The sequence below is a fragment of the Trachemys scripta genome, chromosome 7 (genome assembly GCF_013100865.1).
Source record: "Trachemys scripta elegans isolate TJP31775 chromosome 7, CAS_Tse_1.0, whole genome shotgun sequence".
Classification (NCBI taxonomy): domain Eukaryota; kingdom Metazoa; phylum Chordata; order Testudines; family Emydidae; genus Trachemys; species Trachemys scripta.
Window position 1 is genome coordinate 56454560 of NC_048304.1, and position 18188 is coordinate 56472747.

At 53.3% G+C, this 18188-nt stretch overlaps 1 protein-coding gene across 9 annotated transcripts in view; it reads right to left on the minus strand.

The window, feature by feature from the left end:
• Positions 1-1801: 1801 nt before the first annotated feature.
• GBF1 (golgi brefeldin A resistant guanine nucleotide exchange factor 1) overlaps positions 1802-18188 on the minus strand; it is a 185148-nt gene continuing 168761 nt past the window's right edge. For 7 of the 9 annotated variants that reach the window (XM_034775251.1, XM_034775250.1, XM_034775249.1 and 4 more), the window contains 14 exons: positions 17885-17956; positions 17232-17326; positions 16361-16514; positions 15077-15299; positions 12977-13140; positions 12235-12481; positions 11488-11687; positions 6976-7126; positions 6083-6213; positions 5531-5632; positions 4742-4855; positions 4331-4508; positions 3940-4056; positions 1802-3406 (listed from right to left, as the gene is read on the minus strand). In XM_034775251.1, the coding sequence (XP_034631142.1) occupies positions 3123-3406; positions 3940-4056; positions 4331-4508; positions 4742-4855; positions 5531-5632; positions 6083-6213; positions 6976-7126; positions 11488-11687; positions 12235-12481; positions 12977-13140; positions 15077-15299; positions 16361-16514; positions 17232-17326; positions 17885-17956 (2232 nt within the window). In that variant the 3' untranslated portion in view covers positions 1802-3122. The remainder of the gene's footprint in view (positions 3407-3939; positions 4057-4330; positions 4509-4741; positions 4856-5530; positions 5633-6082; positions 6214-6975; positions 7127-11487; positions 11688-12234; positions 12482-12976; positions 13141-15076; positions 15300-16360; positions 16515-17231; positions 17327-17884; positions 17957-18188) is intronic. The other 2 variants (XM_034775254.1, XM_034775247.1) reach the window with 1 other exon arrangement.

Here is an 18188-nt window from a genome sequence, read left to right on the forward strand (position 1 = left end):
GTTTAACTGAATTGTTTGTCCATGATAACGTCAGTCTCACATGTGCCATGTATTTATTTTTACAGTTAAGTTAGCACATAAGCACAGGCTAGTTGATGCAGTGAAGTCACTGTCTGCTGATTACTTTTCAATAGATCCTTAACCTTCCACAGTGTTTAGACCAAAAAGATCCAGTTGCAGTGAATGATTTCCCACACATTTTTTGTATGGGGAGTGTGGATGGTGAAACTCTTGTAAGCAAAGGAAGTTGTTGGTTGATTGTCAATCGCAGTTTGCAGTTCTGTTTAATCAAACTGTTTTATGTAGAACAATTACACTTTAAACAAAAAAAAAAGCTACTCAGAATTTCCACGTTGGGATCACAGGAGAAGTGAAACTGTCTTGCATCAATATTGTTTGGTTCCCTAATTGTCTGAATTAAGATGCAGAGCTCCTCAGAGCAGCAAGCAGGTTTGCATTACCCTGTTTAATAAGCAATGCCCATACAAAATAGTTATGAAGTAGCTGGGAAAATGTAGCGATGCCACTGTCTGGCCAGCATTCACATTGTGAAATGAATGCACCGGGGACACAGGGTAGACATAGTGAAGCCAAGATGCTGTAAGATTGTAAACTTCAAGCAATCTACATTGAACAGAAGGTTATAAAGAGGAGTTTGGGGAAGGACATGAGAACAGAGGGGCAGGCAGGAGACCAGAAGCTGGAACTTGATATGGAAGGTGTTGGGGAGCCAGTGGAGGGATGCAAATAAGGGCGTGACAAGTCAGTGATGGGAAAGGAAGATGATTGTGGTGGCACTGGAGGGGAGAGGACGAGCTGACAGCAGCGAAGGTGACTGAGGAATAGCCCAGAGTCTTAGTAGGAGGGATGGGAGAGGGAAGGATGGATTTTTAGGCCTGCCATAAAAGCAGCAGCAGAAGGATTTGGTAATTGGCCCTTCAAATCCCAATGCACAAGGCTCCCTTCCTGGTACAATTCCAGGAAGCCCACAAGGGCTACCAAGGCAATGTCTCCCATGACTAGGCATTTAGGCCTTCGCCCTCCAATTAAAGTCAACCCAGCACACTGTTTTAAGCACTCTCTTCGGGAGGTGCTCTTACTTGATCTATGTCCATCTTTTCGATTCCAAGGGCCTTGGGGCAGGAACTGGGGCTGTGTCCTGCACAGGTCTCAGCACACTGCAGCACTTAGGAGAAGATCCATAAAAGGGCAGAAACTACAGGGAAACACACATGTCCTTCTGGACACATGGAAACTCTAGGACCCTGCAGGAAGCCACACTCTTATGCCCCAGCAGACTCCAAGCCGCGGGACATGAAGCCAGGACCCCTCTCTGAGCAGTGCTGGGCTCTCCTCAGGGGAAGGGGATGGCTGCAGTCAGAGCAGCCAGGCTTTGTGCGGAGACATCGCAGGGCTGGCATCACTGGCACCGGTTCATGACCTCAGCACGGGCTGTGAACAGCTGCACACTAGCAAGAGGCCAGGAGGAGCTTTATGGCAAAACTAAAGCACTTCAGTGTCCACAAGAGCTCTGACAGCCCTACCCTGCTCAGGTCAGAGCCATTTCTTCGTAATTCTTTGCTGCCATTCTCCCCTGCAGCCTCTCTGCTGCAAGCCAACTTGGCAGCATCCTTTGAAAGGCTCTCTTCTCATTGGGGGTGTCCCACTGCACAGGGACATATCCTGCTACATGGTGGGCCCGGCCAGCCTGGCACAGGGGGCAACACCCTTGCTCTTCCCAAAGCCCAGATATCAATGCCACTGACTTGAGAGAAAAGGAAGGAGCCACCAAGCCGGAGTGTTCATTTACAAGACATTTATTACACTGTAAAAAGTCCATTGGATTCCCAGCCATTTCTTCCTTATGTACATTGTCTATCCCCTGCGGCTCTGGGTTTCCTCTGAGTACAGAACACGCTGGCTCTGAGTCGCTCCCCGTTTCCAATGGGATTTCTGCAATCAGCCCAGAGAATTTATAAAACTAGTTCAGAAAACAGGAAGAACTGAGATATGGTACATTCCAGCTGGCTCGCTCCACTTCGGGAAGGGATGGCAGAAAAGGTACCGGCATCCACAGCGCAGGTGAGAAGCAAAGTGCAATGCTGCCAGGGCTTTGCTGAGCTGCTGGAGCTTTGGGGGCAGGGAAGGAGGGAAGCTGAGCACCCCAGTGCCCACGGTGGGACTTGACAAGCAGCAGCCAGCTCCTCTCTCAAGCTAAGGAGCATGAAGGCCCATCGGCTGGAGAAGAGAGCACCTGCGGCTGGAAATAGGAAGGGGCCAGTGTAGTGTCTAGGCAGGAGGATGCTGTTCATTTCCTGGGGAGTTGCTCCCCAAGAGCTGCTGTGGGAGAGGCATTGCTGGGGCTGCTTTCAGCTGCTGGCTTCCATCTAGTCTGCCCAATAGCTAACACTGGTTGGATTCTCTCCCTCCTCCCAGAAAGGCCTCAGCGTGTCACTCAGACCCAGAGTTGGTCTCGCCAGGGGTGCCCACTTGTGCCCTCTCGCCATTGGGCTGGAGGGAGCTTGGTGATACGCTGCAGTCTGGAGCCAGGAGAGCGCAGCCTGCACACCATGGCCAGCAAGCTCAGAGTCACGCTGAGGGGGCTGTATGTTTCTGGGGAGAGGAACAAAAGCCAAACCCCTGCTGCATGGGGATGCCCAGGGCCTGCACCAAGAACTAGTGCCGAGGACAGCGGACATGGAGGATGAACCAGCTGGACTGAATGATCAGAGGGGTCCCAGGAACCCAGGCCTCTCTGCTCCCACAGCACAGAGCTTCCCACTTCACCTGCTAACAGCAGTGGCTTGGTCACAGGCTGCTGGGTAAAGGTGGCTGCCTGGCCCCTGAGATTGCAAAGGCAAGGAGGCAGTCAGCAATGGTCAGTGGCACTGAGCTCCCCCTCCAAAGAAGGGAGCCAGTGACTCCTGAGCAGTAGCCATGAAAAGGGAGCAGAGGCTGACATGCTCCAGGGAGATTTTAGCAGCTGCCCTGCCAAGCACCCTGCTGCCCTTCTGCTCAAGCTACCATCCTCTACAGCAAACGTGGCAACTACCAGGGAGAATCTAGCCGGTGTCCTCCACCTGCAGCACTTCCTCAGCAAGCCATCCTCGAGCCCCCTCACTCTAGTTGACTTCAGAGGTTGTCATGGGATCGGTGGGCCGTGCAGTGGCCAGGAGGGGAACTGGGGAAGTGGCCTCAATCAGGGCAGGATTGAGAATGATTGGCAGAGTCATAGGCGGCACCCCGACCTGCAGAGGGGAGGCGAGAGGCTGCAGGATCAGTGGTGACTGCGCCATATGAGGAGGTACATCTGTGACAGGGCTCATCTTCACTGATGCCACCGCAGAGAGAGGGGAGCCAGAGGCGCCTCTGATGGCTGGGCCGGGGCCTGGGGCTCTCTCAGAGTCTGTGAAAGGAATGGAGAGAACAATTCTTTGTATTAAAACCTATCCCAAGTAACTCCGAGGCAAGCAGGGATCATGGGGCCTACCCCCAGGCCGGCCTCCCACCCACACCCAGCGGGGATCACAGGGCCTTCCTCCCACCACCCTCCGCCAAGCGTGGATCACGGGGCTTCCCATGGGCCAGCCTCCCCCAAAGGGGATAGTGGGGCTTGCCAAGGCCAACCTCCACCCGAGCCGAGCAGGGATCGTGGTGCCTTCCCCTGGGCCACCCTCCCCAGTCCCAGTCAGGCAGCCTGAACAAAGACACAAGCCAGGGCAGCTACGAGCATTCCCCCATCACTATAACCGCAGAGGGATGGAGGCCTAGGCTTGTCCAGTTGAAAACTGAAGCCCACTCCACAGCTCAGAGCCTGCTCAGGAGACCCAGCCCCTGCAGACCAGTCTGATTGAGGCTGAAAGTGGCTCCATTGAACCCAAGCCCAGCTGGACAATGCTGCTGGGGAGGGACGAGTGCTTGAGCCCACAGGAGACTCACCACTGGCACCCAGCTCAGAGGACTTCTCCGAGGGTGCTGGGTGGGCGGCAGAAGCAGGCAGGGCAGGGGGCACTGGTTTCTGAGGATGTGGCTCTGTTGGCACACTGGGGACAGGTTCTAGATACATAAAACAAGCAGTGAGCCTGCAGCCCCCCATGAGCCATACTCCCCCCAACCCCAACATCCAGCCTCTCACCACAGTGCCCTACTCACAAGCCCCACCACCCCAGGCCTATGGACTCACCAACAAATGCAAAAGGCATTCCCTCCATCCCAGGCCTATGGGTTCACCAACATCCTGGCACTGGAGGAAGGCTCCCCCCCCACCCAGGAAGCAAAGATCTGGCCTGCAAGGGCAGGGTCGTGATGGCAATTCCCCAAACCTGCGTACCCTGGATGACTGTCTGTTTGAAGAGCTCATCACGGAGTCTGGGCAGGAAGCAATCTATCCGCTCCCAAGTGATCTCCCAGAGGTCCGAGTACCCTGTGCGTGAATCAGCACTGTGGAATATTCCAGCCGTGTCCATCACAAGCAGCATGTTCTTCAGAGACTCTGGGATGGCCTCTGGCTGCAAAGAGACACTCTTTAGAACAGAGCTGGAGCAAATCAGGGACAGAGAAATGGAGGCACAGAACAGCTGACTGAGAGTCTTGGAGCATGAGACCACTGGGGGAGATGGGACCAGGAGGCTTTCAGAGCAGGGGAGGGGAGAGGAGGGAGCCGGGAGTAAGAGTGGGAAGAGAAGGCACCATGAGGCCCAGAGAACAGGGAAAGCATTGTAGCTTCCACTCAGTGCCATACCAGTAAGTCGCTGGAGCCTGCATGCATGTATTTGTCCATGAAGTCCAGGATCGTCAGCCACAGAGCAGCGAACGTTGTCAAGGAGAGCAGCGGGGAGAGATGCTGCAGGAACACCTAGAGTAGCAACCACCACCACAGTAAGGGACACGAGTTAAGAGGCAGCACCAAGCCACAGGGCTGCAACCCTCAGCTCTGGGACTAAACCCTCCATCCCAGAGCCCTCCCTTTTTCTGGCAGGTTCAGGAGAGGGATAGGCAGGAATCCAGCCACAGGGCTCTGAGGGCTCCAGAGGCAGTGCCCAGGACCTGATCTCCCCTCCTTTAGATCTCCAGTACATGCTGCTGCTCAGCTCCAACCCCCACACTTCCATGCCTTTGGCACCCACTTCCCCTGGGCCACAGGCCAAATGCTGATCAAGGCATTATCACTGATCGTTCTGGAGGAGGAGGAGTGCAGCGTTAAGGTGCCTGTCTCCATCCTCTGCGAACAGGAATGTTTCTGAATGCTGGGATGAGGGGGACATGCTGCAGTCTGGCAGCAAGACACCCCCCTGGAAAGCAGGCATTGCACAGCATTAAGTACAGCACGGGCAGCTCGGGGAGGTGCCCATTGCTCAGGGCTAATGCCTGGCCAGATCACACACTGGCAGTCAACCTTCAAGCCCACCCCCACAGCAGCAGAGTTGGTCAAAATCCAAGCACAACTTTTTAGCTAGACCCCAAGCAAAGTCTTCCCAAGCTGTCTGCCACAGAGCTCCGCACGCACAAGCGGAATGAGGCGCATCCTTGCCTTGGAGAGCAGTGTCGAGGCTCTCATTCTAGTCTCTTCCATCCCACCAACATCAGCTGGACTGACGTTCTCCAGCAGTTTGGTCAGCAGAGGGAACAGCACCTAGTGGATCAATGACATGAACATGCTGGGGGTCAGGAATCGTCACCACAGCAGAGAAGGTTGCTAACCTGGCCAGAGTGGCTGGCTCATGGCATTCTGGGGACTCACACCCAGGCCAGCAAGTGCAGAGGCAGCTCAGGATATGAGAAGTACAGGGCTGCTTTCACACCTCAAAGAGGTTCAGCTGGGAGTCTGGGCAAAGGGGTTTTCAGAGGGACTGGGAGTAGGGAAAGCCCAATCCCTCATTGTGAGTGGGCAGCTGCCTGGAACAGCTGCACTCCCATGCTAGCCACAGGGCATGGGAAGCCAGTGCCCTCAGCCCCTGGACGGCTTGCTCCTTGACTCCCCCATACAGCACTGCTAAAGCCAATGGGAAGCCAGCCAACTCCAGCTACAGTTCCCAGAGGCAGCGCTCCCCTGCTCAAGTGCACAGCCCAGCTGGGAGGTTACCTTATTGAAGCAGGACTCCCACTCCAGAGCATCCAGCGCCTGCAGGTCATGCACAAGGAGAGCCCGCTGCAGGTAGGTGAGCGCCTGCATCCGCACCTGGCGCCGGGCATCACAGCACAGCCAGGCGATACCTGCACACGGGTGAGAATCAGAATCTCATTTCCGCATCAAACATAGGGTGGTGTCACATCCTCCTCTGCCATCCCGTGGGCAAGTGTAAAAGCTCATTCTAATGCAGTGCAACACTTTGCCGTGCAATCTGGAGCCTTGGGTGAGAAGTGCTAGGGAAGGGCATATGCTGACCCTCCTTCACCCCCCGGAGAGAAGCTATCCAGCATCGAGGTCACAGATGGGGAACGTGAGGCCTAGAGTGGTGAAGTGACAAGTCCAAAGTGAGCCAGTGGCAGAGATGCCAGGTTGGACTCAGCTCACAGCCCTGCTCTGAGCACTAAGTCACGTCTCTCTCCAGCCCCATGGTGCTGGACGATGCTCAGCCCCAACTGTTCAGAACAGCAGTGCTGCTGCTCACTTAGTCACTGCGGCCCTTTCCCATGCTGCCCTGCAAGCTCATCTCAGCTGCCAGGCCCCTGGCCTAGGTGAAACAGGACATTAGCCAGTGGGAGGGTATTGGTAGCAACAGCCATGTCAAAACAGCCAAGGAACAGGAGCAAACGCACTGATTTCTTCCAAGCTGGGCTTGGACATCACTTGTCATACAGCTGCTGTCCAGTGTTCTTTTCCATCTGGAGAGGACACAAGGAGCAGCTCTGGCTAAACTCTCCTCCTTCTCCCCTCTGCAGGGCTCGGCCCTGTGTACCAGCCCTCACCCTGACACTGGAAATCTCCACCCCATCAGCATAGGAAAGCGGGGGTGGGGAAGGGGCAGGCTTTACCCTGCAGCAAGGGGCACCAGCAGTTGGACCACAGTGTTTGAGAGTCTGCTTCGATTTTCTTCCCTGCGGCCTCCAGGTGGCGCTGCTCCTCTGCCCAGGAGCTGTAGATGGTGGCAGCTCGTGTGTGGAGGGTGTGCATGAGGTCCAGCAACTGCAATTAAAAGCATCCAAGTAAGCAACGCACCAGGGATGCCATTTCATGGTGGTGGGGGGAAGGGGGTTAACTTTAACCATGATTCCTGAGGCTACTTGGGCACCTGAAAACTCAGGATTTTTTTCCAGATAACATCTTAGATACAGTGCCCTGTCAGATAATTTCTAATTCCTATATAGAAGAAAGAAAATTCAATAAATATTAAACCCACTCAGCTCTAATACTAACATGTTCTGATATCTTGTGTCAATTCACTTAAGGGACACTTGTTTGGTTTAAAATTTTAATGTGTAAACTTACTTTGGTACTAATTCTTGAATACAACTAACTATTGAAATGATTGTAGAAAAATCTAGATTACTTTCTATCACTTTTTTGCAGTTCATCAAGCTTGGAATAGATCATTTAACTTTTGGAAACATCCTACTAGGGCAAGGCCCCTGAGTTTATACTGCCTGGGATTCTAGGGGTGTTACCCCACTACAAATAATAGACTAGAAACTGACTTTAAACAGGAGTGAAACTGACACTGTCAAGTCACTTTCATAGTATTGCCAATCCCAAATGTTCATGAATCAGGCTCACCAAAAATCATGAGATTGGCTTTAAAAATAATGAGATTATGTATAAATAATACATTTGGTGTTCTTTTTATTTACATTTTGCTTTTTGAGCCTTTACAGTGCACTGGGGTCACATTTTGAAGATTTCTCCACACACACAAAGGCTAGAAACGTCACTTCTCTAAGAATGAAGGATGAAATCATCACATATACACTTGACTCCAGGAGCTGGGGCTTTAAGGAAAACAATAATTATCATGAGACTCATGACAGACTCATGACAAAATCATGAGAGTTGGCAACACTGCCTTCTGTTTAGAGGCTAGTTACTTTCCAGAAGGATCTTAAACACAACACTACAGTGCTTGAGTTGCAGTTTTCACAGGAGAATATTTAAAACCAAACACCAAGAAAATTCCACATTTTAAAGTTGAGAAAAGAATTGAGACTTCTGAGGTATCTCAGAGCCAATGCAGGCAGGAAAGAAAAATAAACAGCACTGGAGTTCTGGGCAGCTCTTCCTCTTGAAAGAAACTTGGAGGGTCAAATCTCCTAGACATTAATCAAGTAAAACTATTGCCATCAGTGCCTCCACTCAGAGATATTAACATCACAGTGAACATATGATTATAAACACGTGTGGCAATAACTATACACTTCATACTTAAATATCCGAGCCATCTTATCCAGAGTTACACATCATATATGCATTGGCTCAGGGACTACATTTTCCCACTAGGTGCCTTTGAAAATCTGGCCTTTTGTCTGTGTCCTAGGGTGACTAGACAGCAAGTGTGAAAAATTGGGACAAGGGGTGGAGGGTAATAGGCACCTATACAAAACAAGGCCCCAAATATTGGGACGGTCCCTATAAAATCGAGACATCTGGTCACCCTAGTGTGTCCCTCAGTGCCCCATCTGCACAATGGGGATAACAGCACTGCTCTACCTCACCGAGGGCCTGTGATGTGAGGTAGTCATACTGTGGTGATGGGGCCACATAAGTACCACAGAGAGTGGGAACTTCTCTATATCTGCTATCCCTTCCCTGGGTTCTGGCTCCTTCTTTTCACATACCCCTCTCACATATCCCTCTTTTCTGAATAAAAACGAGGAGTCTGGTGGCACCTTAAAGACTAACAGATTTATTTAGGCATAAGCTTTCATGGGTAAAAACCCACTTCTTTTTTACCCATGAAAGTTTATGCCCAAATAAAATCTGTTAGTCTTAAAGTGCCCACCAGACTCCTCATTGTTTTGTGGATACAGACTAACACGGCTACCCCCCTGATCTTTTCTGAATGTAAACTTGGCTCAGAGGGCTTGGCTGTATTTCTTCTGAGTCCTCTGCTTTCTCTCTTCAACACCCCCCAGGGATTCCTGTTTTACAGGTTCATCTAAAGACTTCCAGATCCTTAATTTAATCACCAACCTTTCTTATCTTAATCACCCTGCCTCTGTTTGTAAACAAAATACTGACTCCCTGCCCCAAGAGCACAAGCTGCAAGAAGCAACTCTCCTCTGCAGAACTCACATTCCACACTAAACCTCTACCCGGATATAACATGAATTCGGATATAATGTGGTAAAGCAGTGCTCCGGGGGGCGGGGCTGCACACTCTGGCAGATCAAAGCAAGTTCCATATAACAGTTTCACCTATAACGCGGTAAGATTTTTTGTCTCCTGAGGACACCGTTATATCGGGGTAAAGGTGTAATTCTGTGAAGTTGAGAGGTCCGCCTGGGAGCCCACCTCCTGTAGGGAACTCAGGGTGGGGCAGGACCCCCCCCCAATTGGCACCCTTGCAACCTGCAGGATTCTAGTGCCCAAAGCAATGCTGTGCCCTGCCTTCCCCTAACCCAGGGCTAAGGGCTTCCACTCCTCACCCAGATTCGCCCACACCAGTGAGCAGTCTCACATCCTTCTATGCCCCCCACTGGGTCATGCAAGAGAGGGGGACAAACACACTGGCAGAGATGAGCCTGTCTTTAAGGGATGGAAGGAAGAAGCACTCCTCTGGGAGAAGGAGAGAGGATCAGGGGAAGGACCAGTGATGAGCTCCCAAAATCCTAAGAACCGGTTCCTTACCGGATCCTCGGCGGCACTCTGGCGGCGGGGGGGGAGGAGTGGGTGTCCTCACTCGCTCCGGGTTTTCGGCGGCAGATCCTTCACTCGCCCGCCAAAGTGCTGCCGAAGATCCGGTAGGGAACCGCGCAGTGAGTACAAGCCCCACGTGCCTGTTTCCCCCCCGCCACCCACCCATCTGACCCCAACCCACGTCTTGCCCCCAACTGCCCCCCTCAGAACCCGCAACCCATCAACCCCACCCTTGTCCCCTGACCACCCCCTCCCAAGACGCCCCACCCTAACTGCCCCCCAGGACCCCACCCCCTACCCAACTCGCCCCACTCCCTGTCCCCTGACTGTCCCAACCCCATCTACTACCACCCCGACAGACCCCCGGGACTCCCACGCCTACCCAACCCCCCCCCTTTCCCTGTCCCCTGACCACCTCCGCCCCCTCCAACCACTCCCTACCCCTTATCCAACCCCTCCTCTCAGCCCCGGCTGGCCCCCTTAGCATGCTGCTGTGTAAGGATGCCGCGCAGCCACTGAAGCTTGCAGCCCCACCCCCTTACCCAAAAGGGGGAAGTAAGCTGGTATGCCCCTGTACAGCGTACCGGCAAGAGCCAGTGCGCCATACTGGGGTGGCCCGGCTTCCCCAGGGGGCAATTTAAAGGGCCTGGGGCTCCAGCATCTGCTGGGAGCCCCAGGCCCTTTAAATTGCCACCAGAGCCCCACTGCTGGAGCCCTGGGGTAGCGGGGGTCTCCAGGGGCTATTTAAAAGGCCAGGGCTCCAGCTGCCTCTGCTGCCCCCTGGGAGCCCCGCCGCTTTCCCCAGGGCTGGGGGAGCCTTGGCCTCCCCAGCTGGGAGCTCAGGTGGGCCAGACAGGACAGTCCTGCGGGCCGGATGTGGCCTGCGGACCAGAGTTTGCTCACCCGCCCGCCCCTTTAGTAACCGGTTCTACACCAGCTTCTAAATTTAGCAACCGGTTCTTGCGAACCAGTGCGAACCAACTCCAGCTCACCACTGGGAAGGACTAGTGGGTCGCACGGGAAAGAATGGAGCCCTTCTAGGCATGTGGGGAGGGAGCGGTCCCGCTGGAGAGAGGGAGACAACTGCAGTCATGCTGACCAGGTACAGTCTGATCTTTTCTGCGTAAAGCCTGTAACAAGGCTATTGCTCAGGGACTAATGATTCAGTGACTGAACTATAGGTCTACAGCATGACACTTCCCACGGAACAACACCCAGCATGGTGCTGCACATGGCCAGTCAAGGTCCGCATTGAGAACTGTTTCCAGACAGAGGTGACTCCTCCGCCCTTCAAAGACCTCCAAATTCCAAACACATTCTTCACTTCCCTCCATGGAAGTGCCCTAACCCCACCTCAGACACACCCCAGGGCTCACACATCCTTCGTTCCTCTATCACAGATGCCCCTCACTATCATCACAAAATCCCCCCCATCCCAGTCACATTCTTCAGTGACCCCCACAGCTCCAGACACAGCCTTCATCCCCCCCCCCCCGGCCCCCCCCATCTGCCTGTGTCTCCCTTCATCACACAGGCACCTCCTACACTCCCCTTAACATTACAACCAGACACTTGCCTGACCCCTTGCTGAGCACTGATAGAGATGAGCCCCATCCCTCTCGGGGGAGTTCCCACCAAGGGTGGGCAGCGGGGCCCCCAGATGGGAAAGGAGAGGAGGAAATCCTGGCTATACTTACGTCCTGACTAACCTGTAAAGACACAGTGTGGTAGCTGGCCGGAACACTCTCGTCATCCTCCTCATCGCTGTGGGAGTGGCTCTGGTGCTGGCTCGAGGCCCGCGAGCGCCTCAGCGAGTTCTCTTTTGGCTTCTTCTTGAACCGGTTGGCTTTACCGTCATACTTATGGCTTTTCGCCCGCTTCTCCTGGGACTTGTACCCTAGGGAGCACCAGGGGCCGTAACATACTCCATCATACGCACTGGGATCCCAATGCAGACTGGCCTGCAAGCCCCTCTCAATCTACATGCTAACAACATGCTGAAGCAAAGGGCCCAACAACCTCATGAGGTGCTGAGTGCCCCCAGAGGTCTGTGGATCCTCAGAGCCTGTTGGAACCAAGCCCCGGGCAGCAGCACCACCAGGACGCCATGTCTCTGGCTGATGGTGCTCCTCTTTCTCCATATTGCAGTCACACGGTTCCCCTCACTGGCAGGAATGAGGGACAGGAAGGAGCTATGGAATGAGGTCAGCACTAGCTCACTACTCCAGCACCCATAGCCAGACTGACCCCCACTGGGTGAGATCTGCCTGCTGCAGACAGCCAAGCTTTAAAAGGCTGAAGTGACAAGGCCTCCCCCTGCCCCCACCCCCGCTTCTGAGAAAATCCCACAGCCGATTGGCTCTCCTTCTCTGGGGGTGCGCTCTGCTTGTCCCTTGCTCCTCTGTGTGCTGTTATGGACGCACCCTAACCAAGCCCCGCCTCACCTCCATTCAAACTCGCCTCTACAAAGATGCGGATGGTTTTGACGCAGAGCTCGAAGTTCTCTGGAGTGACATGAGCAGCATCTCGCACAATGAAGGACAGGGACTCCACGCACTTCATGAGAGATTTGGTGTCGTGTGGGCCCAGGTCCAGACCCACAGTCAGGCTATACTGGTTCACGAGAGGAGACGGACCCTGCCTGCTGAGCCCAGCCATGGGTTTGGGGCTGTCAATGTCGTCCTTGCCAACCTGCAATGCGGAGCACTAGCAGTGTGAGAGGATGTAGCCCAGTGTGCACAGCACACACGCATCAGCCCATCCCCAAGGCCAGAGACAGGCCCTTTTCTCTATCACCAACAGGAGGTACTGCTGCTGGCAGACTCATCTCTCCTCCTTTCCACACTTGTCTCCTCCTGTTCACTCTTCTCCACCTTTGCCTTTCATCCCCCTTTCCTTCCCTCACCCTCCTTGCTCTGTTCTCCAGTCCCATTCCCTTCAGACCCCACCCCACCCTACCCTCCACCCAGAGCTGTCAGAGAACTGCACCCACTCACTACAGGGCAAGCACGAGCTAGATGCACATTGAGGAGGATGGGATCTGCAGGGCAGGGAGCTCAATGACAGCTGCACCCTGACTCCAGTGGATACGTGTCCAGCTGTGGTGCTTACAGCCGTCTCACTTCTGTACACTCTGCTGCTACAGGGGATCGAGCCTTCACCCCAGGCAGCCCTCGCCTCACTCACCACCAGCCAGCCGCTGTTCACCACATCCACGTCAGTCACGGAGCGATGCATCTTGCCTTGCTTACTGTGATCAGCATACACCTCAGAATCAGAGGTGTAGCCACGGTCCAGGCTGACATCACTCGGGTGGTAGGACAAGGAGATCTCACTGTCAGACTGAGCACCTTCAAGAAGAAATGCATAGAAGTGAGCCAAAGCCAGAGCTCCAGAGGATACAAGCCAAAAGAGGCTGCTCCAGCCCACGAGTTCCCAGTTAGAGGAGAACCTGGCCAGGCCTCATCTCCTCTTGCTTTTCCCCCATGAAAGCAGCCATCAGAGCAGCACCCACAGGGGAGAGAAAGACCAGATCTTTGTAATAGTTTATCCCCTGTAGCAGACTCTCCTCTTCTGAGGGAACACATGATTTATGCTGTGAATTCCCACAGGATTCCCCATGCTCCAGCTGGCTAACATGGCTGGGGACCTAGAAGGGGAGAAAGTCCAACGCTGAAGCCTGGACAGGATAAAGATGGATCCCAGCCGGGGGTTCCCAAAACTCATCTCCGAAATTGCATTTGCAAAATCTTTCACACCCCCACCCCCCATTTGTGCATGTGCCCTCCCCCCGCACCCACACTGCCTGCTACATAGCCATACAGAACAGGGGATACATGCAGATCCAACCAAAAACGTGGCCTGAACTGCTGAGCCCCATTTGTACGCATGGAAGTGCTTTCATTCCAGGCACTCTACTCCAGTGGGGCAGATCAGAAACATCACACGGAAAAGGGGAGTTTGAGGAGAATTACTGCAGTTGCTATGGTGGGACAGGGCAGCACAGCCAACGTGTTGGAGAATTTCATGCGCTAGATAGGGCCTCGGGGTCATTCACCCAGCCCCACCTCTGCACTAATCTCATGCTCTCCAATAGCCAGCCGTGTACTTTAGCATGCTGTGTCATAGGGGCTGCCTTCTCTACACCTGGCATTCAGTTTGATATCACACATTCCCAGCTAAGCAATCCTTGCTGGGGGCAGCACTGAAGCCAATGGGATCACTTATTTATGGGCAATTGCTGGGTGTTCTCCAACATCCCACATTTGCTACAATTTAGCCAGCAGGGAGGGAGGTAGAGCTCGGCCCTGAATGTCCAAATGCATTTCTTGGTACAAGACTCATGGCAGAAGAGCTTGTGGGCTGTTGCATTGCCACTGGGTCTTGTCGTGTGCTTGTGCCACCAACAGACAGCAGTGCTAGAAGAGACTGTAGAGAACAATCCTGGGCTGGCCCCTGTAGAAGCCAAGATGAAAGGCCCACCAGCCCCGTCTCCAGCAGCTAGGAGTCTATGGCAGCAGGACTTGCCAAACCAGCAGGCATAACGCCCCAGGACCTCACAAGTAAGAGCTGGGGAGAGGAAGGAGGCCCTCTATTGTAGGCCTGTGGCAATGAGCTTTGAAGGCACATCATCAATCATTTTGCCATGTGGGGGGGGGGGGGGGGGAAAAGAGGAGCTTAGATTGGATTTGCCAATGCTCCCAACTGGATTGCTCTCAGGTGATCGGTAAGTATCAAGGTGAGACAGTGGGGGACTGGTGAGCAGGTTTTGTATGAGTGCCAGTGCCCTGTCTATGCCCAAATGGATTCAGAATCACAAATGTTTGATTGCAGTTTCCCAGCACACTGCTCTTAAAACAGCCACAGAGGAGCCAGTCTCTTCACTTCCTTGCTGTCTCCCCCATAAGAACATCTAGTAAGATATGGACAATAGCTCGGTTTATATTACACCCCCGAAGAGGGGGATTAATCTGTACTGCCCAGGACAAGACCCCCCTCCCTCTCTTGGAACACAGCAGTCTCTCTCAGCAGCTGTGCAATCTCAGCTTCCCTTCCATTGTTCCCTCTGGTGCATGGGCTACTGCTCCAGGAGGAGATGGCAGAGCAGAGAAAGGGACAAATCATGAGTAGGAGTGAACAGCAGGTGCTGGCTTTTAATCTTGCTAATGTAGTTTAATATCAGCTTTGTTTTCCTGCAGACCCCTTTGCTAATTGAAAAGCCCGGGGAAGCAGCTGCTTATCTGGCAAGCAGGCATCAGATTTCCTAGCAGCAGCCCTCTGTCTTACCTGTGTCATTATCTGCCCTTGCTGTAACCTGCAGGGCTGGGGGCGGTTTCACCCCTGACCCGATACACTCCAGGAGGGTGAAGAGTGTGTACCAGTCATCCCCGGAGTGGATGTTGGCAGCATTGGTCTTCAGGAGCTCGTGGAGGCCATAGGCAACCTGGTGGCTAACTCTGGACAGCACGCTGGGCTTCATCATTAGCAGGATACGGAGCGAGAGGAGAACCTGGCCAGGGAAGGTGGCAGTGAGTGCTCACGGCCAGCGCTACATCCAGTCCCATTTCTTAGAGTCCTCCTCTCCCAGTTACTTAGAGCTAAAGGCTGCAGCTTCTTCAGCAGAGTTGCGTGCACTGTAAAGGACTGAGATTAACCCAGCCCCCTTGCTCGCTGGTGTGCAGTAGTCACATACCGTGTGCTTAGGCCCCTTAGTCCCTGGTGGTTGGCAGCAGACAATTTCTGTGAGCTGGAATCTGCTGTAGTAGGATGTCAGCAAAGCAGCACAAGCAGGGACAAGGCCATTCAATGTGGTGTGTAAAGAGTATAAAACTCCCCATCACCCAGGCAGTGTGTTAGTACAAAGAAACTACAAGCCAGGGATTGTAACGGTGTCCCTTTAGGCACATACGGTTAACACACAAACTTGGGTGAAAGCATTTTAGTCACCACTGTTCCACACAACACCTTCAGCCCCTAGAACTGAAAGGGTGAAGAAAACCATCAGTCTGCAGTTGAGTCTGTTCACTTGTCAATTGGACTCTGAAGTGCTCTCAGATGCAGGTGTCCCACAGGGTGTGAATCTGTCAAGACCTGACACTACTTTTCACTGACTAGGCTTTAAGCGGACGTTGTCCCTTTGGCTGTGAGATTCCCCTCTCCCAGACCAGGTCCACCTACCCTCCTTCTCCATGACAAGGGACATGTTCAGATGCCTTTGGGGGATGGGTCTTTCCCTTGCTAAGGGCCCTTGTAGGGGAATTCTTCTCCATCATCTTCAATGCTCTGAACCCATCAGACCAGGCTCCAGGGCTTTTGCCTTTTAGCTGTAACTCTCCCCTTCTTAGCAATTCAAACAGCGCCCAAAGTGCCTTGAAGTCTGCAGCAGGGCACCAAATCCCAAGACAAGTGAACAGGTGGGAAGTGGTCCTGCCACAAATACAGGAAAGAGGCCAGCACTCAGAGCACACAAGTGATGCCATGCTAGGATGACTAACAGCAGCAACAGATTCCTCACGGGCTGGTGAGTGCAGACACAAAACCCAGTGCACCGACCTCCACCAACCCCTTTACCTGGGCACTGATCTCCTCCCGGCGCAGGAGCCGAATGGCCAGCCTGAGCAGCCCTACCACCGCTCTTTCCACCAGGAAGCAGAACTCCAGAGCATGGACGCACAGGTGATAGAGGTGGTCTCGCACTGCCTGCCAGACACATCCCACACGGTCCCTAGCCAACACAGCAACAGGAGAAAGGGCAGGGTGAAGGGAGATGAACAGCAGGGCTGAGCGGCTGTTCTCAGAGACCTTGCAGGCCTAGTATCTCTCTGCTTCACTTGGATGCTCCAGCAGAGAGTTACCAACAGCAGATCTATGGGAGCTCATTGCTTCATTATTCACAGGCAACCACGTGAGGGAGGGCACCCTAAACTCAGCTTCCTTAGAACCTCCTGGCCCCTTTGCTCATTTTGCAACCCCCTTCCCCGCCTCAGGTGTGCCAGACGCATAGGGGCTCCTGCCAGCCCCACCAGCCAGCCCTCCCATATTTAGCAGGAGATCTTTGCAACAGGCCACCCACCTCACCATCAAGGCGATGTGGGGGAAGGGTAATTCTTGATCATAAGACTTTGCACTGCAGCTACACTATCCCCCCACCTCTACTCTAGGAGTCAGGTCTCCCCCACCGCTGCATACCTAGCTGGGGCAGACACCATTTTAGTCTCCATGTCCTTTAGGTCTCCCTGTAGTAAGCAGAGCTTCACAGGGGATGGCTCCTTTGTTTACAGGTACTGTGGTGGAACTACTAAACCCAGCAGTTGTGCTTCAGCTGGGAAACCAAGCCCATAAGGAACTGAGCCCCTGGACCTACACATCAGCTAGTCACTGCTGGAGCAGTTCTGGAGACTGTGTTTGAATGAAGGCATTGGCATGCAGCTCAAAGAATCACCTGTTCTCCAGCACAATCCTCAGCAGCATCTCCAAGCAGAAAGCAGCGTCCTCCTCATCATACGTCTCCTCATCAGGAGTTACGGAGATCAGAGCCTGAAAGAGCCAAAAATCATCAGTACCCATCATCACCTCTGCATGCAGTAGAAACCCTCCCAGAGGGACCCGTTTGTGCATTCCCCCAGTCACACAGCACTTCGCAGCTTCTGCAACTGGATCAGCCATTTGGGAGAGCAGAGCTGCCAGATTCTTTTCCTGATGCGCTAACTAATGTTCAACTACCAGGCATTCAGGCATGCAGCTTGCCAAGGGAAGGCAAGAGGGACGGCCCCAGGGCCCCTAGGCACAGCTACACAAGTTCTCAAGACTCTGCTGAGTCCCACAGTGATCCTTTAAGAAGCTATACAACAAAATAACACCTGGCTCTGCTCTTAAGGAAGTCCCTGGACCTAATTTCCCATCCCAGAGACAATGAGAAACCTTGAGCCAAAAGCTGAACTGAGTGCTGTTCTTAAAGTACTCCTAGATAAGTCTTCTGGAGAAGGACCTGCAAGGGAAATATTCCACCGCAGTATATGTTACATGGCTGTAATTACAGCGTACCCTCCTGACCACTATCCTCTAGCCCTACAACCCGCCTGTGATGCCTCTCACCTTCATGAGCTCCTGAAGGGACTCCAGCTGGAGGAACTTGCTTTCAGTGATCAACTTCTCGGGGTCACATTGCTGCAAAGAAGAGAAGGTAAAGGGAGAGTGCTATGAGCAGAGACACAACCTGAAGAAACACAGCTCATGCAGGTCTGCACACACAGAATAGATTGGAGAGGGAGCTTTAAGCCCATTTCTAGTAACTCAGTCCCCGTCCAACCAATACACATCACTAGAAGCCATTCCTCCTAAAGAACCTGGCCTCCACTGGGCAGATTTTAGGGGAGAGAAAAAGTCACCTTCTGACTGT